Source organism: Thamnophis sirtalis, unplaced genomic scaffold (genome assembly GCF_051295495.1).
Source record: "Thamnophis sirtalis isolate CommonGarterSnake01/CBP01778 unplaced genomic scaffold, rThaSir2_p1.2 scaffold_10, whole genome shotgun sequence".
NCBI lineage: Eukaryota > Metazoa > Chordata > Lepidosauria > Squamata > Natricidae > Thamnophis > Thamnophis sirtalis.
Genome location: NW_028261390.1, coordinates 3,025,836 through 3,049,808, shown reverse-complemented (window position 1 = coordinate 3,049,808; position 23,973 = coordinate 3,025,836). Strand labels below are relative to the sequence as shown.

Sequence of the window (23,973 nt, the reverse complement as noted above, 5' to 3'; positions counted from 1 at the left end):
ACTGTGCTGTACAGTAGAAGCCATTTTAAGGCACAACAGGCTGTATCTTAACAGAACACACAGACCGAGGGTTTTAGGAGTGTCTTACCCCCACAATATTTGTTTTCTTGAGGCGTTCCAGAATTATGTTGGAACACTCACTCACACACACACACACACACACACACACACACACAGAGCCATTTTTATATATACAGTATAAATGAACTGTTTTTGGAGACAAAAATAATAATAATAATAGAGAAGCATATGGCTTTATTATCCTTTTGATTCCTCCAGCTCTAAAACTCTACTGTCCTAGCATGTATAACCTCACCAGTTCCTTCGTTGTTTAGTACAGCGTGTGTAGGATTGTTGTCGTTGTGCGACTCAGCGGTGGCAGTGGAGGGAGTGGTGGTGGGGAGAGGAACCAGTCCTGCCTCTTGGCTATCGCGAAGGAAGCCTGCCCGGGGCTAAACCTCCCAACTCCGAAGAGCTCGTCCCCCGTTCTCTTTTCCCTCTCAAAAATGGACCCTCGAAACGTCGTGGCTGGCAAACAGCCTTTTGCAATTCATACACAGGATGGACAAGGATTTCTGCTGGTCGGCCAAGCAGGCGCGGCACACCAGATGCCGGCACGGGAGCTGGTAGACGGCCTCGGTTTTGAAGTAGGAAGAAAAGGCTCGGGAACAGGTTGAACATCCTTGGGGGCCGACGCTCCTGTTGTGTTCTGTGGGGGGGAAAAGAAAAACACACAAAAGTGAAAATGTGACTGTTGTGGCCCGCCGGCGCCCAACGGAGATGGCAGCAGAGACAGACAGGCGGTTGGGGAGGAGCATGGGCCAGTCTTGGGGGCTGGGGAAAGCTCGGACGAGGGCTCTGCGTCGGAGACAGAGAGGGAGCTAAACAGCAGTGAGGCAGAGGAGCAGCTGGAGCCTGTTCCCAGTGTGCGCATGCGCAGAGCTGCCAGAAGACAAGAAGAACTAAGAAAGCAGGGTGGACTTTTGAGTAAAGCCCCACCTTGGAGGTGACTGGCCCCTCCCATAGGAAACAAAAGAGGAGCAAATGGGGAGGGGGCTTTTGCAGGAAACAATCCGTTCCTTGTTGGTGGCGGAGTACTGGAAGAAGGAAGAATTGCCTACTATTCAAGAACGGACGTTAAAAGTAGTAAACTTAGCAGAGATGGCCAAAATCTCAGCATATTTGAAGGACTATTCAGATGAGAAATTCAAGGAGATGGATTGACTACATTCAAAATAAATATCGGACTAAGAAATTTCAATTGGCTTATGAATGAACAAGGAATGTTATAATTTATTTAAATTTAGCTTAATAAAAGGGGAGTTAAAGTACAAGAGGAGGTAGGATGCTATAGTTAGTTAGCTTATGTTAGTGTATGATTGTTAAATGTTTATACCCTGTATTTTGCTCTGGGAAGTTGGGGGGAGGGAGGGTTGGAGGGGGGATAGGGTTGGGGTGGAGGGAGGGAAGGGGAAATATTTGTAAAACTTATTAAAACTTTTCAATAAAAAAAACCCCCCATTCCTTCGCTCGTTTCAAGAGTGGAAAGTTCTGTTTGTGACTATAAGAGACTCTGTGCCAAGTTTTGCCTTTCCCTGCAGTTGGAAACTAGTTATCTGGCAGCTCCCCAACCGAGATAAGGTTCGTGTGGATGAATATTCCTCTGAAAGGCTGTTTATTAAGCCTCGCAGACTGTGAAGGAAAGGAATTCATTCAACTCAAAAATCTCGGCTAGCGGTTCTCCAGAACCTGCTGAATTTCACCCCCGTGTTAGCCCTTTTCTTCTTGTGGGGAAGAAAAAAGACTTAGGGGACCCGCTCCCTGAAGAGAAGAAGGGTGAAGAGGATGAGTTGGCCAACTTTCCCCCGGCTTTACCGTGAGCACCGCCTGCCCCATTGAAATCGCTGGAGCTGCTGCTGCTGCTGTGCCCATGTTGCCCGCCTTTAGCTAAATTCGCAGTGAACGGCATTGTGCTAAGTGCAGAGTTTAAGGCGCTGTCCAAGCTTTCGGACAACCTCTGTTCGTGAGTCGCCGCTTCTGTGAAGAGAGAGAGAGAGAAAGATGTAGGAAGAGGCACCGTGGGAGAGTCAAATACCTCCCTCCCTGGGAAATCAAGCTACTGAAATGTGTTGGATTTGTCTGTCAAATATATCTAGCTGCCTATCTCACCAAAAGCAACTCTTGAGTAGCACACAACAATCAGGTGAGAAATAACAAATGACAACAGACTTGACTTTGGGCCAATAACCAGGTGACTGTGAGTTCTAGTGCTGCCTTAGGCATGAAAACTTGCTGGGTGACTTTAACCCAATCACCTGGTGACTGTGAGTTCTAGTGCTGCCTTAGGCATGAAAGTCGGCTGTATGTCTTTGGGCCAATCACCTGGTGACTGTGAGTTCTAGTGCTGCCTTAGGCATGAAAGTCGGCTGTATGACTTTAGGCCAATCACCTGGTGACTGTGAGTTCTAGTGCTGCCTTAGGCATGAAAGTCGGCTGTATGACTTTAGGCCAATCACCTGGTGACTGTGAGTTCTAGTGCTGCCTTAGGCATGAAAGTCGGCTGTATGTCTTTGGGCCAATCACCTGGTGACTGTGAGTTCTAGTGCTGCCTTAGGCATGAAAGTCGGCTATATGTCTTTGGGCCAATCACCTGGTGACTGTGAGTTCTAGTGCTGCCTTAGGCATGAAAGTCGGCTGTATGACTTTAGGCCAATCACCTGGTGACTGTGAGTTCTAGTGCTGCCTTAGGCATGAAAGTCAGCTGTATGTCTTTGGGCCAATCACCTGGTGACTGTGAGTTCTAGTCCTGCCTTAGGCATGAAAGTCAGCTGTATGTCTTTGGGCCAATCACCTGGTGACTGTGAGTTCTAGTCCTGCCTTAGGCATGAAAGTCGGCTGTATGTCTTTGGGCCAATCACCTGGTGACTGTGAGTTCTAGTCCTGCCTTAGGCATGAAAGTCGGCTGTATGTCTTTGGGCCAATCACCTGGTGACTGTGAGTTCTAGTCCTGCCTTAGGCATGAAAGTCGGCTGTATGACTTTAGGCCAATCACCTGGTGACTGTGAGTTCTAGTGCTGCCTTAGGCATGAAAGTCGGCTGTATGTCTTTGGGCCAATCACCTGGTGACTGTGAGTTCTAGTCCTGCCTTAGGCATGAAAGTCAGCTGTATGTCTTTGGGCCAATCACCTGGTGACTGTGAGTTCTAGTCCTGCCTTAGGCATGAAAGTCAGCTGTATGTCTTTGGGCCAATCACCTGGTGACTGTGAGTTCTAGTCCTGCCTTAGGCATGAAAGTCGGCTGTATGACTTTAGGCCAATCACCTGGTGACTGTGAGTTCTAGTGCTGCCTTAGGCATGAAAGTCAGCTATATGACTTTCAGCCAATCACCTGGTGACTGTGAGTTCTAGTGCTGCCTTAGGCATGAAAGTCGGCTGTATGTCTTTGGGCCAATCACCTGGTGACTGTGAGTTCTAGTCCTGCCTTAGGCATGAAAGTCAGCTGTATGTCTTTGGGCCAATCACCTGGTGACTGTGAGTTCTAGTCCTGCCTTAGGCATGAAAGTCGGCTGTATGTCTTTGGGCCAATCACCTGGTGACTGTGAGTTCTAGTGCTGCCTTAGGCATGAAAGTCGGCTGTATGACTTTAGGCCAATCACCTGGTGACTGTGAGTTCTAGTGCTGCCTTAGGCATGAAAGTCGGCTGTATGTCTTTGGGCCAATCACCTGGTGACTGTGAGTTCTAGTGCTGCCTTAGGCATGAAAGTCGGCTGTATGTCTTTGGGCCAATCACCTGGTGACTGTGAGTTCTAGTGCTGCCTTAGGCATGAAAGTCAGCTATATGACTTTCAGCCAATCACCTGGTGACTGTGAGTTCTAGTGCTGCCTTAGGCATGAAAGTCGGCTGTATGACTTTAGGCCAATCACCTGGTGACTGTGAGTTCTAGTGCTGCCTTAGGCATGAAAGTCAGCTATATGACTTTCAGCCAATCACCTGGTGACTGTGAGTTCTAGTGCTGCCTTAGGCATGAAAGTCGGCTGTATGTCTTTGGGCCAATCACCTGGTGACTGTGAGTTCTAGTGCTGCCTTAGGCATGAAAGTCGGCTGTATGACTTTGGGCCAATCACCTGGTGACTGTGAGTTCTAGTGCTGCCTTAGGCATGAAAGTCGGCTGCATGACTTTGGGCCAATCACCTGGTGACTGTGAATTCTAGTCCCGTCTTAGGTATGAAAACTGGCTGGGTGACTTTGAGCCATTCACCAGCAGACAGGGAGTTCTAGCCCCGCCTTAGGCATGAAATCTGACTGGATGACTTTGGGCCCATCACTAGGAGATGGTAAATTCTAGTCCCGCAGTAAGCGTGAAAGTCAGACTGGTGACTTTGGGCCAATCACCAGGTGACCGTGAATTCTAGTCCTGTCTTAGGCATGAAAACCAGCAGGGTGACTTTGGGCCAGTACCCCTTTATCTTTCTCAGCCCAACCCACCAGCACAGGATTGTTATTGTGGGGGAGAAAGGAGGAGGAAGCTGTGTATTTATACAAATAATGAAGGTGGAAGACAGACAAACACAACACAACGATTTACAGAAGACCTGCAAACTTATGAACCCAACAGCTAAAGCAATTCAGAATATTACAGAAAAGGTACTCAGCTAAACATCCTCCACGCAGGATGGTCCCCCCCCCCTTAGAAACCGGAAGAGGTTAGGTGGGATGAATGGGGAAAGATGGGGGGAAATTGGGGAGCGATACTAAAACAACAGGATTAAAAAGGAGAAAAAAGATTGGAAAGAAAAAAACATAGAAATTTTAAGATTAAGAAAAAGAAATAAAAAACTTAGGTAAATGGGTGGAGAGGAGAGAATATGAGAGGAATTAAGTTCCTGAGAGACTCGGAGAAAATGGTTGAAAGGAGGGAAGAAAGAAAAGGATTCGCTAGTAGAATAGAATGAAACTTAGTAAATAAAGCCAACGGTATATATTCGATATGATGGGAGAGACATAGATTAATACTATTAACTTGTAAATAATTAATGAAATGTTTACTGCATAAATATAAATTTGAGGATACATGTTATTAAAACAGAATAATAGATGGAAATGATGTTACGTTTGATTAATTTAGAGAGGCAAATAATGAGATAGTTTATATATTAAGAAAAAATTAACACTAAGCGGAAGAATATGGAATGAAAATAAGAGGACTGAAATGTAAAATGAAAAGAAAATGTAAAGAGGGGGGAAACCGGACGACGTTTATAAAAGTGGTAATAATTAAAATAAAAAAAACCCTTTGTTTTTAAAAAAGAAACCGGAAGAGGCTCTGGATACCTGTGGAGCAATCCATCTGCGACGAATTCAAATCCCACTCCATCTTCACCCTCTTGCCGTGGAACTCTAAGCTGGACGCCACGGCGAAGTCCACCGTCGAAAAGCATCCGGGCTCCGAGCCACCTTCCTGGTTCTGATCCACCAGGTCGATTTTCCGTTTGAGCGAAGACATGGCGAGGGAGGACGCAACCACCGTCCCGGAGGCTCGTCTCCTGCCCAGCAGATTCACGCCGGGGATGTTATGCTGGAGGAGGAAGTGGTCTATCCTGGCCTTGAGGGACGGGTGGGGAAGGGGCTGAGAATGCGGGCTGAACGCCACCCCCGTGAACGGGTCGCTGGGCACCCGGCCCCACGTGGCCTCGCTGCGGTTGCACTTCTCCAGGGTCCCGTGGTCGATGACTTTCCCGGAGGGCAACAGCATGGGCAGAGTCATGATCTCCAGGGTGATGGGGTCCAGGAATTCTTCGGGGATGTCCTGGAGAACCTCCACCAGCTTCTGCTCCTGGTGGTCGGCGTGTCCGAAGGGACCGACGTCGCTCTCCATCGGCAGGGCGGGGAGTTGACCTTCCGAGGCGTCCAACGAAGATTTGGCGGCGAGCTGGAGGACATCATCCACCACTTCGTGAGAGCAGCTTTTGGCCGGCTGGCCCCAGACCTCCACTCGCTTGATGGAAGGCAAGCCGCTGCCCGCCACGTAAGTGATGCAGATTTTCAGGTGCGAGACGCTGTTTAAGGACGTCGGGCCTTTATTCCATAAGTCCAAAGAGGCGGAACTGGGGAAGGAGAGGAGGGGGTCTGTTTGGTGATGGAAGGGAGGTCTGGGCCGGAAGCCTCGATGGCCGAAGGTCACTTTGCTTTGATTCTTTAAGACGGCTTTGCCCACCAGCGTGAAGCTCTCTTTGTCCAACGCGGGATGCTGGCTGGACGGGGCGGAGAAGAGGGGCTCGGGGCTATTCCAACAGGCCTTATTGGATGAGGTAGCGGTATAAATATCCAAGCCGGTGATGTTGTGGCAAGACCCAGAAGAAGTATCGATATTAATCCGGCAGATTTCCACGTTGAAGGGGAAGGAAATCGTCACATGCACCGGCGGCTTGATGAAGTATTCGCAGCGGAAGCCGCGGTGTCTCCTGACGGGGTCTTCGGAGACGAGGTTTTCCACTTCGTAGCCGTCGGCGGAAATCTACAATTCAGGATAATGGTCAGTGATGGGGAATACAGGCGGTCCTCGGCTTACAAAGGGGGGGGGGTGTCAAAATTTCTGTGACTCTGTGAGACAGTTAGTGAGTCTCAGGCTGTTTTACAAGCTTTCTTGCCAGGCTTGTTAAGTGAATCACTGGGATTGTTAAGTGGAGAACGAGGCTGTTAAAGAATCCGCCTTCCGCATCAAGTTTGCATGTCAGAAGGTCGCCAGGGAATCACGTAGCCCTGGGACACTGCGACCGTCGTAAACATGAGTCAGTTGCCGAGCATCTAAATTTCAACCAGGCGACCGCGGGGATGCTTGCAATGGCCGTTCAGTCACTTTTTACAGTGCTGTTGTTAACTTTGAACAGTTGCTAAAATGAAGTGAGTCGAAGGCTACCTGTAGACTGGACAACTGTTTGTCCGGGATGGTATAATAAGTTCTCCCGTCTTGAGCTAGGGGTTGGAATAGAAGACCTCCGAGGTCCCTTTGAGCTGTAGGATTCTGTCTTGGCCCGCCAGTGGCCAGTGGAACTGGTGACAGACTCAAGACAGTGAGGAGGTTGGGGAGGAACCTGGGCCAGTCCTGGAGTCTGGGGAAGGCTCTGTTGAGGGCTCTGTGTCGGAGGCAGAGGAGGGGGCCAGGGCCGTCCGACAGTTATCAGCTGCCTTCGGAGTCAGACATCAGTGAAGCAGAAGAACAGCTGGAGCCTGTTCTCAGTGTGCGCATGCGCAGAGCTGCCAGGAGAAGGGAACAACTAAGGAACAAGGGCCGACTCAGGAGTAAAGGCACAGGTGGACGGTGAATGGCCCCTCCCAGAGGAAATAAAAGAGGAGCAAAAGGGGAGTGGAGTTTGCAGGAGACAATGAGTTCCGTTCCTTAGGGTGAAGAACTGTTTCTGATTTCTTGCCAAGAAATTGCTGCTACAGCATGGAGTTTAGAAGATATCGGCCTGGCAGCTCTCCAAGCCTGATCAAGGTCTGCGGTTGTGAAATCTCATGAAAGATATCGGCCGGGACTTTGCTGGAGAGGAACTCCCTTCAACCTAAATAAAAGGGGGTTTATCGGGACGAGGAGTCGGCTTCGTGCTTTTAGGCTATGTCGGAACAGATTCTATGTTTTATGTTCTAAACCGGGAGTGTCAAAACTCAATTTCACTAAGCACCACATCAGGACTGCGGTTGACCTCGGGAGGGGGGGGGGGGCAGGGGTGTGTGGCTGACTGGGTGGGTGTGGCCAGTTGGACGCCACTCCCCAAACTGCTGCAATGATTCCTCTTTGCATTTGGGTAGACCAGGATGGCCCCGCAGGCGGCATCCGACCACATCACGGGTCTTGAGTTTGGGAACACCCCCCCCCCCAGTTCTAACACCCCCCCCCCCCCGTTTACCAGCTATCGCTCTGCAGGTGCCCTTATTTCCATTTCTGAGAAAGGATTTGCATAAAAGCAGCAGGGAACGCGAATCACGGACTGAGTTAACGCCTCCCTTCATCCCTACGGCGGTTTCTTCCGCTGACGCAGAACTGCTCCACTCTTTGGTCTATTTTGCTGTATTATACAGGTGGTCCTCGACTTACAACCGTTCATTTGGCGACGGTTCAAAGCTACAAAGGTACTGGAACAAGGAACTTAGCACCGTTTTTCCCCCCACACTTATATACCACTGCAGCATCCCTGCGGTCAAAATTCAGAGGCCTGGCCAACAGGTTCATACTTATGACCGTGGGGGGGGGGGGCACGTGATCCCCTTTGGAGGCCTCCTTCTGACGAGCCAAGTCAAGGGCGAAAGCCGGATTCACTTAACGACCGTATTGGTTGCTTCACAATTGCGGGAAGAAAGGTCGTAAGACGGGGCAAACGTTCATTCAATCCGCTCAACAACAGTCTCGCTTAGCAACAGAAATGCTGGGCTCAATGGTGGCCGTACGTCGAGGACCACCTGTGTTGTAGTAATTGTGCTGTGTTGTGCTGTTTTTTTTTTACCTTGTTGCAGTGAATTCTTGGCTTGAACTGTGGAAGGCAGAGATTAATCACCATATTTATGGATGGAGACAGAAATCGGCTTCCCAAATTTTAATCTGGCTCTACGATAAAAACACACAACGTTTTTTAAATCATAGCAAATGGCGGAGGATAAAAAAAAGAATAGGAGACTTGTGATGGGTCACACGGAAGGCCTGGCTGATCCAGGGCTGTTTGCGTAACCACCAAGTACAAAATCTTGGGGTTCCCCAAAGGATGCTGTGAGCACCAGTTCTTCCTTTCCTTTCCTGCGGCTAAGAAACCTGCCCCTTTCTACACAATTGCAATGACCTGTCGACATGAATTCTTCGTTCTAAACATGGAAGTGATGGCCATCGGTCCCTACAGAAACAAATTGTAGAATGCCGGCTCAGGAATTCTGGGAGTTGAAGTCCACAAGGCCTAAAGCAGCCATAGTTTCCCCCACGCTGACTGGGGAATTCTGGGAGTTGAAGTCCACAAATCCTAAGAGGGCCATAGTTTCCCTCATGCTGACTGGGGAATTCTGGGAGTTGAAGTCCACAAGCCATAAAAGGGCCATAGTTTCCCTCATGCTGACTGGGGAATTCTGGGAGTTGAAGTCCACAAGCCATAAAAGGGCCATAGTTTCCCTCATGCTGGCTCAGGAATTCTGGGAGTTGAAGTCCACAAGCCATAAATAGGGCCATAGTTTCCCTCATGCTGGCTCAGGAATTCTGGGAGTTGAAGTCCACAAGCCACAAAAGGGCCATAGTTTCCCTCATGCTGGCTCAGGAATTCTGGGAGTTGAAGTCCACAAGCCCTAAAAGGGCCATAGTTTCCCCCATGCTGGCTCAGGAATTCTGGGAGTTGAAGTCCGCAAGCCCTAAAAGAGCCATAGTTTCCCTCATGCTGGCTCAGGAATTCTGGGAGTTGAAGTCCGCAAGCCCTAAAAGAGCCATAGTTTCCCTCATGCTGGCTCAGGAATTCTGGGAGTTGAAGTCCACAAGCCATAAAAGGGCCATAGTTTCCCTCATGCTGGCTCAGGAATTCTGGGAGTTGAAGTCCACAAGCCATAAAAGGGCCATAGTTTTCCCTCATGCTGGCTCAGGAATTCTGGGAGTTGAAGTCCATGGGCCTTAAGGCTGGGCACCGCTAGCCTAGAAGTTGGAAAACTACAAGGCCACTTCTATCAATACCACTTGATATAGGACATATATTGCATCGTGTATAACCCATTCATTTTCAGTGTGGATTAACCAATCACTCTGACAACATCTGTCAAGTGATGTTTTGGACATGGTGACATAGGAGAACGGCGTTCCTTAACCTTGGCAGACCCCCGTCCTAGACCTTCAATGTGAATCATATTAGACCTTCAATATGATTCACATTGAAGGTCTAATATGATTCACATTGAAGGTCTAATATGATTCACATCGAAGGTCTAATATGATTCACATCGAAGGTCTAGGACGGGGTTCTGCAACCTTAAACACTCAAAAAGCCATTTGGACGCATTTCCCACAGAAAAAACACCGGGAGGCACAAAACCTGGGTGGGCGTGGCCAACTCATCACTCACTCCCACCCAGTCACATTACCTCCCCAGCCACGCCTACTCAGGTTTTCTGGCTCCCGGTGTTTTCTGTGGGGAAACAAGTGTATCCCTCTCTCTCTGTCTCTCTTTCTTTCTCTCCCTCTCTCTCTGTCTTTCTCATCTCCCTCCCTCCTTCCCTGCCTCTCTACAAGGGCCGGAAGAAGCGCCCCCGAGATATGGCAAGTACAGGGGTGCTTCGCTCCCACTCTGGAATATGGAGTAAGTCTCCATTTCCCCGCTGTCACCTTTACCTTCTCAGGCCAGGTGAGGAGTGACTGGGAGGGCGAGGAGCGGGGCCAGCCAGTGGTGGCTTCAGCCAACAGGGAGCCACAGCAGGGGGATGAAAGAGCCGCATGTGGCTCCGGAGCCGCAGATTGTAGAAACCCTGCCTAGGAAATATATGTTTTGACTAACTTTTGTTGAGTTCACTTGTGTCTCTCCCAGCGCTCTGAGATTTTACAAATGAAGGAGTTTCGCAATTTAAAGTTATATGTGTGTCAAAGGTACCTGGTTCCTTTCAATCTTCAATTTGAGCTTCAATTCATTGTATTCTTCTATTAGGACAACCTCACGATATTACAGGCCTGGTGGCACCTGCCAACGAATATAAATTGTTTTGGTATCATGGCTAATCTGAAAAAAACAAACACCTGCATTGTCGTGACGGAAGCCTGCTGAAGTTGGACAGCAATACGGTTTATATCCTGGTTTAACCGGAGAAAGTTGTAATTCGCTGTCCATATGTAGCCCAGTACTGGTAGTCCTCGACTTACGGCCACAGTTGAGCTCAATGGTTCTGTTGCTAAGTGAGACAGTCATCAAGTGAGCTTTGCCCCCCATTTTATGACCTTTCCTGTCACGGTTGTTAAGTGAATCACTGCAGTTGTTAAGTTAGGAAGACGGTTGTTCAGTGAATCTTTGATTTTGCTTATCAAAAGGTCGCAAAAGGGGATCACGTGACCCCAGATTCCCTGCAACCGTCATAAATATGAGCCAGTTGCAAAGCGGCTGAATTTTGATCACATGACCATGGGGATGCTGCAATGCTTGTAAGCGTGAAAATGCTTGTTCATAAGTATTTTTTTAGTGCCGTCGTAACTTTGAACAGTCACTAAATGAACTGCTGTAAGACGAGGACTACCTGTGTTACAATTCACAGAATACAGCTATCTGTTGACATCATTCTCAAAATACAATAGAATTATATTGAGCCATGGTGGCGCAGTGGTTAGGATTCAATATTGCAGGGTAATTCTGCCAACTGCCAGGAGTTCGATCCTGACTCGCTCAGGGTGGACTCAGCCTTCCATCCTTCCGAGGTCGGTAAAACGAGGACCCATATTGTTGGGGGTGAGATGTTGACCGCTTAGAGAGGGCTGTAAAGCAACGGGAAGCGGTATATAAGTCTAAGTCCCTTTGCCTTCCGTCTGTAAAGCTAATTTGGATTCTACTCATAAATGGAGGAGAGAAATAAACAATAAATTTAAGATAGGTGAAGATTAAACAACAAAGATTAATGGAGGCTGAAAAAAAATAGGAAGAACGGTTGCAGGAATTGGGTATATCTAGAATCGTGAAAAGGACTCGGGGAGACCTGATTGCAGGGATCCAATATTTGAGGGGCTGCCATAAAAAGGAAAAGGGATGCGGTGGTTCAATGGTTAAGACGCTGAGCTTGTCGATCAGAAAGATCGGCAGTTTGGCGGTTCAAATCCCTAGCGCTGCCTGAGTGAGCTCCCGTGACTTGTCCCAGCTTCTGCCAACCTAGCAGTTCGAAAGCAGGTAAAAAATGCAAGTAGAAAAACAGGCACCACCTTTGGTGGGAAGGGAACAGCGTTCCGTGCGCCTTTGGCATTTAGTCATGCCGGCCACATGACCACGGAGACGTCTTCGGACAGCACTGGCTCTTTGGCTTTGAAACGGAGATGAGCACCGCCCCCTAGAGTCAGGAACAGCTAGCCACATATGTGTGAGGGGAACATTTACCTTTACATAAAAAGAGAGGGATGTGTGTTCCACCTATTCTCCAAAATGCCTGAAGCCAGGACAAGAAGCAACGGATGGAAACTAAGCAAAAAGAGAGGCAACCTAGAACTAGAGACACATTTGGGGCTCAATTGTAGCCATGAGGACTACCTGCCCACATGCAAATTTATATCGAAGTGGTGAAATTCACTTTGTGGTAATTCCAAAGCCATCTTCATGTAAGTTTGTTTATTTATTTATTTGGTGTGCAAATAAAGAAGTGATTTCCCTGGGCTATTTCCTGGCTTCCCAGTCTAACCCGCACTCCCAAGGATTTCTTAGTGGTCTCCCATTCAAATAGTTATAAGGCCTAGTCCTACTTAGCTTCCAAGATTAACCAGCATGGGACGCTGCCATCCACCCCGATTAATCCACGCACACATATACAACTCGCTTTCTCACTCACGCGCATACCCCCCAAAAAAGAATTTTACAATTCTTTCCAAATTCCAGCAAATTTTAATTCCCGTTTCACAGACTGCCAAGCGGTATGTGAGAAATTTAACATGAGGTGTGCTCATTCGTGGGCAAACCGACTGCTGGATTTTATATATAACTAGCTGTTAACCCAGCGCAGCCCCGGGTATTTATTTATCCCAACCCTCCTTCCATGAATGTTGCTGCAATTTCTAATGTTGGATTTTTCCCCTTACCAGAGGGAGCCCCCTTGTGCTGTGAAGCTGTTACCGTGGTAACTCCACAATGCTGTACAGCAGAAGCCATTTTACGGCAGTATGGTAGAAGCCATTTTAAGGCACAACAGGCTGTATCTTAACAGAACACACATCCCAAGGGGATGTTAGGGGTGTCTTACCCCCACAGTATTTGTTTCCAGAGAGTAAGTCATCTGTGTACCAAGTTTGGTTGAAATTGCTCCAGGCATTCCAGAGTTATGCTGGTATGCTGGAACACAAACACACATAGACACACACAGAGCCATTATATCTATCTATCTGTCTGTCTGTCTATCATCTAGATAGCTAGATATAGATATATAGATATAGATAGATAGATAGAGATATATAGATACAGATATAGATATATAGAGATAGATAGATATAGGACCCTTGGGACTGGCGTCCCCTTGGGTATATCCAGCCGAAACAGCTTCCATGGATCGCCGTACAGTGGCGTCAAATTTCCATGGAAGTCGCCTATACTCACGATGGGTGAAGAGGCGTCAAGTACAAGTACGAGATAGATATAGATAGATGATAGATAGAGATAGAGATAGATAGATAGATAGATATAGATAGATGATATAGATAGATGATAGATATAGATAGATGATAGATATAAATAGATAGATAGATAGATAGATAGATAGATAGATAGATATAGAGAGAGATAGATAGATAGATAGATAGATAGATAGATAGATAGATAGATAGATAGATAGATAGATAGAGATAGGTAGATAGATAAATATTTGCTTTCCTTGGTTTTTTCACATTACGACAGCTGCTCCTTTGGGGGCGAAGGTATGAAATGTAAGTCAAATAAAACAGCATTAGAAGTTACGTTTTATTTTCTTAAGGATGACAAGTGAAATCCTTTCGCCCTCAAGGAGACATGATGAAAACTAGCACTGCCCCTCCTCAAATATTATCGACGTTTAATTGCAAAGGGACATGAAACCGGAAATACAGCAGCTTGGAAATACAAATATTGTTCACAAGGTGGGCTTCCATCTATGTCAGAGGTGTCAAACTAGCAGTCCAGATGCATCGTGTGCTGATCCCACTCCCATCCGGTTTAGCGAAGGGGGAAAAAGTCCCGATACGTCACGTGACGCTGTGAGTTTGACATCCCGATCTTTTGTCATCTCAAAAGCTAAAAACTCAAGTCATCGCCACTGTTGCGGCCTGCCAATGGCCAGCGGTTCTGGCAGCAGATTTGGACAGTGAGGAGGTTGGGGAGGAACCTGGGCCAGTCCTGGAGTCTGGGGAAGGCTCTGCTGAGAGCTCTGTGTCGGAGGCAGAGAGGGGGACAGAGCCATCTGACAGTTATCAGCTGCCTTTGGAGTCAGACATCAGTGAGGCAGAAGAACAGGTGGAGCCTGTTCCCAGTGTGTGCAGAGCTGCCAGACAAAGGGAAGAGCTAAAGAACAGGGGGCGACTTGGGAGTAAGGCCACAGGTGGGCGATGAATGGCTCCTCCCAGAGGAAATAAAAGAGGAGCGAAAGGGGAGTGGAGTTTGCAGGAGACAATGACTTCATTCCTGCATTCTTGCCAAATATTGCGGCGTCTGAAAGATATCGGCCTGGCCGCTCTCCAAGCCTGACAATTGGTAATTGTGGACTATCTTGAAAGACTGTGGAAGAAGAAAGACTTTGCTGGAGATGAATTCACTGTCAATTAAATAAAACGGGTTTATCGGGATGAGGATTCGGCTTCGTGCTTCTGGGGAAAGCTAGGTCAGAACAGCCACGAGGAGTTTTCATCTGGCTCTACAGCATGTTTTGGCTACCTTTCAAACACTTTCTGGTACAAATACTTCCGCTGTTCCTCCCGGTTACATTTGAGTAATGGAAACCACTCCCAAAAAGGCAGTTCTACTGGGACGTATCCAATTTGGCGGAGCTGCCTCCTTTTCATGGCGTGGAGCCCCAGCAGCTCTTTTGAGTGATATCTGTACTGGTTTCTGTTGGTGACCTGAAGGGCTAATTTCACACATTCCTGCTGCTCCTGGTTTATCGGAGAGGGTCGTCCTTCAGCTTTTGCATCAGCTGAAGTCTCCAAACCGGGGTCGGCATCAGAAAATTCCATTTTTTTCCAAATAGGCAGTCCGTGAAATTCTCCCCCTTTCTGAATACGCTGGTCTTTCTCGCTTTCCTCGGACTGGCTGAGCGGTTTCCCTTTCAAAAGCCGATTAATGATGTTATCGGTGAGGAGAGCGCCATTTTTTTTCAGTTCCAAGCGCTCCCCGGCCACGCCTTCCGAATTAAAGGGCAACGGCTTTCCGTTGGTGTCTAAGCGGATTTCCAAATCCACGGACCTGATGTGAGGCAAGACCGCGTGCAGCTTGATAAACTGGGGGCCGCCCAGCACCTCCTCCAGGAGGGACCAAGCCACGTCGAATTCCTGCTTCAAGACATAATCCCGCATTTTCCCCGCCATCTCTCGCTTGCTTTGAGTGGTCAGGCGGCTGCCGGTGTAGCCCGGGCACTCGATTCCCACCGTCCCGTCGAGGGTGAAAAAATCTTTCCAGAGATCGTGTTTACAGATGCTGCTTAACTCGATAAACTCGGGACTCAAGGCGTAGTCGAGCAAATCGTGAGGGAAACGTTGCACAAAGGCCAAGCCGATTAAGGAAGTGATAAGATGCTCGGGGAATTTATTGTACTCAAACATCCTCGATTCCAGCTGTTCCAACAGGTTGGCGTAAAACTCTTCTTCGTTGGGAGGATGGTAGTTCAAGGTTCCGAACGACCACAATAATTTCGCGATGTCTTTGGTACGGCAAGACGCCGCCTTAGAGGGGACCGCGGCCGCGATCGCATTGAGGATGTCTTCGTCGCAATAATGCAGCGAGGAGCACGCAAAGGCGATGTGCATGATGCCCGGGATGCTGAGAGCGGGGATCCTGGGAGGAATAACATGCCCCAGCTCCTTTAGAAAATCCAGGTGATCCAGGTGAATCCCACGGAACATTTTGAGCACGTTGATGATGGCAAAATTGCTCATGTCTCCCAGGGAGCCGCAGATTTTGTCTCCGATTTTTCTCAAGAGGGGTTCGGACATATTACTCTGCGACTTGAAGAAGCCTAAGCAGATGATGCCGACTTCCTCCAGATTGAGGGCGTGCAAATGTTTCAAGACCGAGGCCTCCAACTTCTTCACTAACTCTTCGGGGGCCTTCCGGCCTTCGCCGATGATGTAAACCAGTTGCACCAGCTGAGTCAGCGACAGATCCTTCCAGTTCACGTTGATGTCATTCAACATGGCATCCAGGTATTGAGGGACCTTGCAGTTCAAGCAACGCCACAGATCGGCTACCAGCAGCTGCTGATTCAAGCTCAGGTCCTCAACCCGTCGGACGCATTCGTCTTCCACGACCTTCAACATGTAATGGACGGGCGGAACTCCTAAGGCGACAAAGGCCTTCAAGAGCACGATCAGCTCCGCATTCCCAAACAGGCGGATGTTCTTAATGACGCCCTGACACAACACCGGGAATCTGGGGCTGGATTTGAATGCCTGGTGTTTGTCTGCTGGCAAATGGCTCAGCCGGAAGAAAGAGTTCACGATGTCCTTGGGTTTCATGTATTCTTTCAACATGGAGACGTTTTGGAGGATGAAGTGAGACTCTTCAGCGGAAAGGAGCCGGCGACGTTCTTCTGGGTTGTAACACAGAGATGCGTACTCGGGCCTTTGCTTCTGGAATTGTCTAGCCACTTTCTTATTGCTGGGAGACTTTAAATAGGCCTCATCCTTGTCATTCCTTACGGAGGACAGCAGCCATGAGTCCCTCGGGGACGCTTGAGTGCAGAAAGCTTTGCTGCTTCCCAAATCTAGAAAAACGTTCTTTGCTCTTGAAAGCCTTGGGAGAGCGAGGATGCTGGCTGTATTCTGGGTGCATCTAATGCTAGTTCTGGAGCAAAAGTCCAGAAGAGCTCCTTCTCTCGAACCTCGGAGGGCATCCTTGCGAAGGAGACACTTGGATTCTCGTGAAACGGAGGGATAATAATGTAATTGGTACCCTGGTAGCTTCCAAGCTTTGCGCACAACGGCAAGTTTGGGGTCTTGGCCTCTTCGATGGATGTTTTGGCTCTCTTCTTCTCCTCGGGGGAAGCTCTTCGTAGTCTCCATCTTGAGAAATGCAGTTGTCTTACAAGATCGCCCTGAAAATCTTCGGCATATTATCCTCGTGGGCATGGTCACAATTACCGGGCCGGGTACTGAAAAAAGGGCAGATGGAGAGTAAGTGGCTTCCACTTTCTTCTGTCGTTAGTTATCAAGAGATATTTTTGAAAGGCTACATTTACCCAGAACGTCAAAAGAATCCAACGCGCTCTACGGCCAAAGAAAACTAACAGAGTAGCTAGATACAACGCTACTTAACTTTTCACGCCCTTCTTTTACATACATTTAGTTTGCTAAGTCTACTAATCAGGCAACTGTGAGTTCTAGTGTCCCGTTGGAATATGCAGAAAAATAAACTCTTGGGACAAAGAGTATAACAGATCCATACAGGCAAAGAAGCAAAGGCAATTCTAAAGGTTCCCACAGAACCAAAGACGTCTCTGTGGTCATGTGGCCGGCATGACTCAACGCCAAAGGCGCACGGAACGCTGTTACCTTCCCACCAAAGGTGGTTCCTATTTTTCTACTTGCATTTTTTAACGTGCTTTCGAATTGCTAGGTTGGCAGAAGTTGGGGCAAGCAACGGGAGCTCACTCCGTTACGCGGCGTTAGGGATTCGAACCGCCAAACAGCCAAACTTTCTGATCGACAAGCTCAGCGCCTTAGCCACTGAGGCATCACATCCCTGATACTCACCCATATACCATCTTTCTATTTATAAACATACAGAATCCATTGATAGGTCTGATCTCCTCCCTCACACATGTTATGTAAAAACACACATGGATATTAACCCTTGAGCCTACATTGCATCCCTCCATCCTTTCAGTCTCTCCACCAAAAACTTTCCTCGTGTTATCCGGTCAAGGTTTCTCTTTCAATCAATTCTGTGCCCTTTCGTTGAGGTCTTGGATGGATATTCTGATTTTGCTGCAAAGGAACATCACCTAAATCTCACACTACGGCATGGCATGACATCTAAGAGTCTATTTCCCTACAATAAGAATACTGAATAATGCAGGTACCTTTCCTGGCTGGTTCAAAATTCCATTTTCTACACTCTTAAAATGTTAGGAAGCACAGATGCCTCCAACATGGCCAATGGAAACTCTGGGGGTTGAAGGCCACACTCGCATCTTAAATAGTTGCTGAGGTTGTGGAACAGTGAACTATTTATCGTGAGTTCTAGTCCCACCTTAGGCATGAAAGCCGACTGGGTGACTTTGGGCCAATCGCCGGGAGATTGGGAGTTCTAGTCCCGCCTTTGGCATGAAAGCCAATTGGGGTAGCACTTGCTCTCAAGTCCAGCTCACCTCGGCAGGGTGACTGTGTGGAAAATGGGAGGAGGGAGCATTAGGCATGATTCCCCTCCTTCAGTTACTTATAGAGCAGCAGAGGTAGCCCTCGATTTACAACAGTTCATTTAGTAACCGTTGTAGTCCTGCCTTAGGCATTAAAGTTGCTTGGGTGACTTTGGGCCAATCACCAGGAGACTGGGAGTTCGAATCCTGCCTTAGGTATAAAAGCTGGCTGGGTGAATCACCAGAAGATGGTGAGTTCTAGTCCTGACAGTGAGTTCTAGTCCTACCTTAGGCATGAAAGCCAGCTGGGTGACTTTGAGCCAATCACCAGGAGACTGGGAATTCTAGTCCTGCCTTGGGCATGAAAGCCAGCTGGGTGACTCTGAGCCAATCACCAGGAGACTGGGAATTCTAGTCCTGCCTTGGGCATGAAAGCCAGCTGGGTGACTTTGAGCCAATCACCAGGAGACTGGGAATTCTAGTCCTGCCTTAGGCATGAAAGCCAGCTGGGTGACTTTGAGCCAATCACCAGGAGACTGGGAATTCTAGTCCTGCCTCAGGAACTAAAGTTGCTTGGGTGACTTTGGGCCAATAACCAGGAGTCTGGGACTTCTAGTCCCACCTTAGGCAGGAAGGTCATCTGGGTGATTTTGGGCTACCTCCATTCTCTCACACTCCCACCCACTTCACAGTGGGGAAAACAAACCTTTGGTCTACAACATAATGCATGTCGTAATACTGAGTTATATCGTTCAGAATAACACCCAAAGACCCATGACTTCTTGTTCTGTTTTGGGGTGCTATGGAGAATAAATCAAGGGCCCTTTTCTGCACAGCCTTTTAAGTGGTATTAGGCGTTATCAGGTCTTAGGGAAGCCTTAACAAAATAACAGAGGTGGGAGGGGAATTGGAAGTCATCTAGTCCAACTCCTCTCCCCAAGCAAGGAGACCCTATACCTATGATGGCAAACCTATGGCTCATGTGCCAGAAGTGGCATCCAGAGCCATCTCTCCGGGCACATAAGCCGTCACCCGTTGCTCTTCTGGGTTCCGGCGTGCCAGCTAGCTGGTCATCATGGGCCCCAGGAAAAATGACTTTCATCTGATGAAGGTGCGCATGTGCGCACTGGGAACACGACCTTCCAGTTTCTGGCACGCACATGCTCACCGGCCACCTGGTCTTTGCGTGCACATGATTGCCAGAAAGAGCAGCTGCCTGGGGTGCATGCATGCGCCGGAAAGATGATTTTTCTGGTTTCCTGTGCGCGAAGGCCAGGTGGCAAGTGAGAATGCGCGTGCCAGAAACCGGAAGATCATCTTCATGGGGCGTGCATGTGCACCAGGCGGCTGCACGCACACACTCCTGTTTCGGCACTGAAAAGATTCACCAACACTGCCTTATACCATGTCAGACCAATGGTCGTCCAATCTCTTCTTAAAAACCTCCAATGCTGGAGCACCCACGACTTCTGGTGGCAAGTCGTTCCACTGGCTAATTGTCCTCGCCGCCAGGAAATTTATCCTTAGTTCTGTTCTTTCTTTCGTTTCATTTGTAATTTTTTTCATGCCCCCCCACCCCTACCCCAAGTGAAGCATAATATAAAGGTAGGACTGGTTTATAAAGCGGGTGGTAAGATTTTTTCCGAGCAGATGTTGTGTTTTTAGATTTCAGGCAGCAAATGAAGCCACTGTAATGGAGCTTCCTTCGCTCTCCTCCTTTCTATCTGCTTCTATCCCTGAAATCAATCCCTTGCGGGGGGGGGGGGGGGAATAGAAGAAAAAGAAAGGCACTAAACAGGCAAGAAGCTTCGTGGAAATTGCACAGTGCCCGGGGGGGGGGGGGGGGGGCTTGGCTTTGAGTTAAACGGAAGGGGACTACAATCCGTTACTGCCACCTAGTGCTGCCGAGAACACGTAGTAAAATGATAGTAGCGCTCCTCGGAAAAACGAGAAGCGTGGATTGGGGGGGAGCTACAATGAGGAGGAGGAACAATGGAAGTTTTTAAAAAAATGGTACTAAACCTTTAAGAGTTACTTTGGAAGGTCTTCTATCTACTGTAATTTTTGGACTGTAAGACGCACCGGTGTATAAGACGCACCAGGATTTCGAAGAGGTACCGTATTTTTCAGAGTATAAGAGGCACCTTTTCCCCCTCAAAAAAGAGGCTGAAAATCTGGGTGAGTCCTATACACTGAGCACAGCATTTTCTGGCCTCCTGAAACCCCGCCCCCTTCACCAAAATGGCTGTGCATAGCCTCATGGAGGCTTTCAGAGAGCTCCTGGGGGCTGGGGAGGGCAAAAATGATCAAAAAACGGGCCGTTTTTATACTCAATTTTGCCCTCCCCCAGCCCCCAGGAGCACCCAATAAGCTTCCTAGAGGCTATCCATTTTTTTGCAAAAACGGGCTGGTTTTTTTCTCGTTTTTGGCCCCCCTACCCTCATAGCAGCACTCTACAAGCTTCCTAAGGGCTATTCGTGCCCTTTTAAAAAAAACAGGCCCGTTTTCTCAAAAAACGGGCCGTTTTTGGGAGGTTTGCAGAGTGCAACAATTTTTTTTAAAACTTGCCTCTTCAAAACCTTGGTGTGTCTTATATTCCAAAAAATACGGTAAGAAACACACACACCCCGGCCCCCAGGAGCACTCTGCAGGCTTCAGCAGGGCTGGGGGAAGGCAAAAACGCCTCCATTTTTGCAAAAAACGGGCTGTTTTTCGCAAAAAAACTGGGGCATTTTCCCCTTCCCCCAGCTGTGCCAAAGCCTGCAGAGTGCTCCTGGGGGCTGGAGGAAGGGAAATTGCCTCCGGGATGCAGGGGTGGGGCTTCGGGAGGCCAAAAATAGCTGTGTTTGGTGTATAAGACGCACCAACATTTCCACTCTTTTAGGGGGGAAGGTGCGTCTTATACTCCGAAAAATATGGTAGGTGGCTGGAATGCTCAGTTAACGACAGGACATTTCAATCAGAATAGAGCTGGAAGGGACCTTGGAGGTCTTCTAGTCCAGCCCCCTGCTCAAGCAGCAGAGCCTGGCCTATACCATTTCAGGGGTGTCAAACTCAAGGCACGGGAGGCCGGATCCGGCCCGCGGGGTGCTTAGATCTGGCCCGCAAGCCTGCCCTGGACACAGCAAAGGACTGGCCCATGGCGCCACTGCTGGTGAAAATGGAGATGGGGAAGGCTGCGTGCAGTCGTCCCAAGGTCTGGTTTCAATGGCACAGCGTTGCAGGAGGATGTCGCAACCGAAAACAAGAGCTTGAGAGCCCGGTTTCGCTGGCTGAGTACTCAAGCCACCACAGACGCCCACCCACCCAACATGAGTGATGTCAAGCTGGCCACACCCGCTCTGACTACACACACCCTGAAGTCAAACACATGCAGCCCTCAATGAAATCCAGTTTGACACCCTTGACCTACAATTCCTGGTGGCAAGCTGTTCCACTGCTTAATTGTCCTCACTGTTAGGAAGTTTCTCCTTACTTCTCTTTTGTTTCTCTCCTTAGTTAGTTTCCACCCTGTTGTTCCTTGCCTTGCCTTCTGGTGGTTTGGAAAATAAGTTGTCCCCCCCCTCTTCTTTATGGCAGCCCCATTAATACTAGAACCCTCTTATCATGACCCCTCCTAAAAGTCCTTCTTTTCTCTAGACTAGCCAAACCCAAATCCTGCAACCGTTCTTCATCTGTTTTGGTCTCCAGGCCTTGCAACCTAAGGAGAAAGGATGAAAATTGCCCCCTAGAGGGGCTGCATCAATCCAAATTTGGGGTTTTTTCCCCCACAGAGTCCCACGCCACGATTTGGCAGCAGAAAAAGATAATTTCTAGGGACAGGGATGGACAACGCATGGCTCTGGAGCTGCATGTGGCTCTTTCATCCCTCTGCTGCGGCTCCCTGTCACTCAAAATACATGTCACAATGTGCGACACTTGCCGCCACACGATTTATTGAGCTTTTCAACCCCTGGTAGCTTTTGTGGCTCCCGGTGTTTTCTTTTCGGTGGGAAAAGGATCCAAATGGCTCTTTAGAGTGTTTAAGGTTGCCAACCCCTGTCCAAGGGTATTTGCTGGCTTTCCTTGAGCAACTGATAACTACCTAACCATTTAAATTCCTCGTTACTTGGGGAAGGAGATCTGCAACCTACGGCAAATGCAACCCAAACAGCTCTAAAAATGGATCAGGCAAGATTTCTGGATGGTTGATCACTAGTTTGCAAGAATCTCACCAGACTTAGAAGATAAAAGCCAAGGGCGTTCAACTTTGGGCAACTTTTTAGACCTGTGGACATCAACTCCCAGCATGGCTCACTGGGGGATGCTGGGAGATGAAGTCCACAAGTCTTAGACGTTGCCAAGGTTGGAAGACCCTTTAAATATAGATCTAAAGGTTTAACTTGAAATGTTTTTATAGGCCCAGACCGGACTCCAAGTTAGAAGGTCTTTTAACCACCTCTATGCTGCTTCCTCTGCTTCAGCCAGCGGTACCATCACAAATACAGGTAGTCCTCTACTTATGTCCACCATTGAGCACAGAATTGAAATTGCTAAGTGAGAAATTTGTTCAGTGAGTTTTGCCCCATTTCACAACCGTTCTTGTCACATTTGTAAAGTGAATTATTGCAGTTGTTATCTACCTACCTACATACCTACCTCAATTACATCTATCTATCTATCTATCTATCTATCTATCTATCTATCTATCTATCATTTATCTATCTATCTATCATCTATCTATTTATGTCTATCTAGAATTTCTGTTGCTTGAGACATTTGTTAAGTGAATTTTGCCCCATTTTACAATTCTGTTATTCAGTGGAGTGCCCTGTCTTCAGAAGTTGTGGGAGCTTCACCACTGGGAGGCTTTCAAGAAGAGACTGGAGTGCCCTCTGTCAGAAATGGTGCAGGGTCTCCTGCTTGGGCAGGGGGTAGGGCTAGATGACCCACAAGGTCCCTTCCAGTTCTGTTTTACCTGTAAGTCGTAAGTCGAGGACTTACCTGTAGTTGGGGGGGGGTTCAGGAACCCCTGGGAGGAACCCCTGAGGCTATCAAGGTGGGCGGAGGGGAAAGACCTCTAGGGCAAAATAGTCTTGGCACTTAACCCAGGCTCCGCCCCATGCCCCTCCCCCTTTCCAAAGAGGATCCCGCCCATCACTATTATCAGTCTCCATCAATCTGAGCTGACAGCAGGTGCACCTGAGAAAAGGGGGGGGGTAGGGGAGACAGGAGCCCCCCCCCACTTTGAGTCCTGGAGCAGGAGGAGGAAGCCCCCCCAGGAACCCCCCCACCCAGTCGATCCTACCGGGCGATTGCGCAATTCCCGGGCAGTGACGTCACAGCTAGGCAGAGCAGCCTTTCCCTCCAGAGACCACCAAGCGGGGGCGGGGCCACGGGGGCCGGGGCTGTGACGTAAGAGGTGCAAAGGCGGGGCTTCGTGAATGCGTCAACCTTTCGCCCTCTCAGGGACGTGGGCGGGGCGGGGGGGCGACGAACCGGACCGCTTCGCCCCTTCACCCCTCTTGGTTTGAAAACACGACCACCCCTTCTTCCCCGTCCCACACTCACCGCGGCCTACCCGTCTTTTTCCCTTTCTGCCACGGTCGCTCGGCGAGGCTCCCCTCTTTCTCCTACCGCAGGACCACTTCCGGTCAGGTGGCCTCACGCACTTCCGGCCCCTTAACGGCCTGAGTTTACCTCGTTCGACAGAGAATCCCGCGCAGGCGCCGTGTGGGGGAAAAAAGAGCCGAGGGCCGGAAGGGA

The 23,973-nt window shown here is 48.7% G+C and overlaps 2 protein-coding genes across 2 annotated transcripts; both read right to left on the bottom strand.

Moving 5' to 3' along the window:
* Positions 1 to 226: 226 nt before the first annotated feature.
* Positions 227 to 23,894, bottom strand: UBOX5 (U-box domain containing 5). The gene is made up of 6 exons (XM_087723928.1): positions 23,779 to 23,894; positions 10,605 to 10,691; positions 8,502 to 8,602; positions 5,332 to 6,514; positions 1,876 to 2,037; positions 227 to 709 (listed from the first exon to the last, which is right to left on the bottom strand). Exons 3-6 carry the CDS (start codon positions 8,553 to 8,555, stop codon positions 501 to 503), a joined length of 1,608 nt encoding a protein of 535 aa, XP_087580054.1. The 5' UTR covers positions 8,556 to 8,602; positions 10,605 to 10,691; positions 23,779 to 23,894; the 3' UTR covers positions 227 to 500.
* Positions 13,476 to 23,902, bottom strand: FASTKD5 (FASTK mitochondrial RNA regulator 5). Its single transcript, XM_014070392.2, has 2 exons — positions 23,779 to 23,902; positions 13,476 to 17,022 (listed from the first exon to the last, which is right to left on the bottom strand). The coding sequence occupies exon 2, from the start codon at positions 16,997 to 16,999 to the stop codon at positions 14,588 to 14,590; it is 2,412 nt and encodes an 803-aa protein (XP_013925867.2). The 5' UTR covers positions 17,000 to 17,022; positions 23,779 to 23,902; the 3' UTR covers positions 13,476 to 14,587.
* Between the last annotated feature and the right edge of the window lie 71 nt (positions 23,903 to 23,973).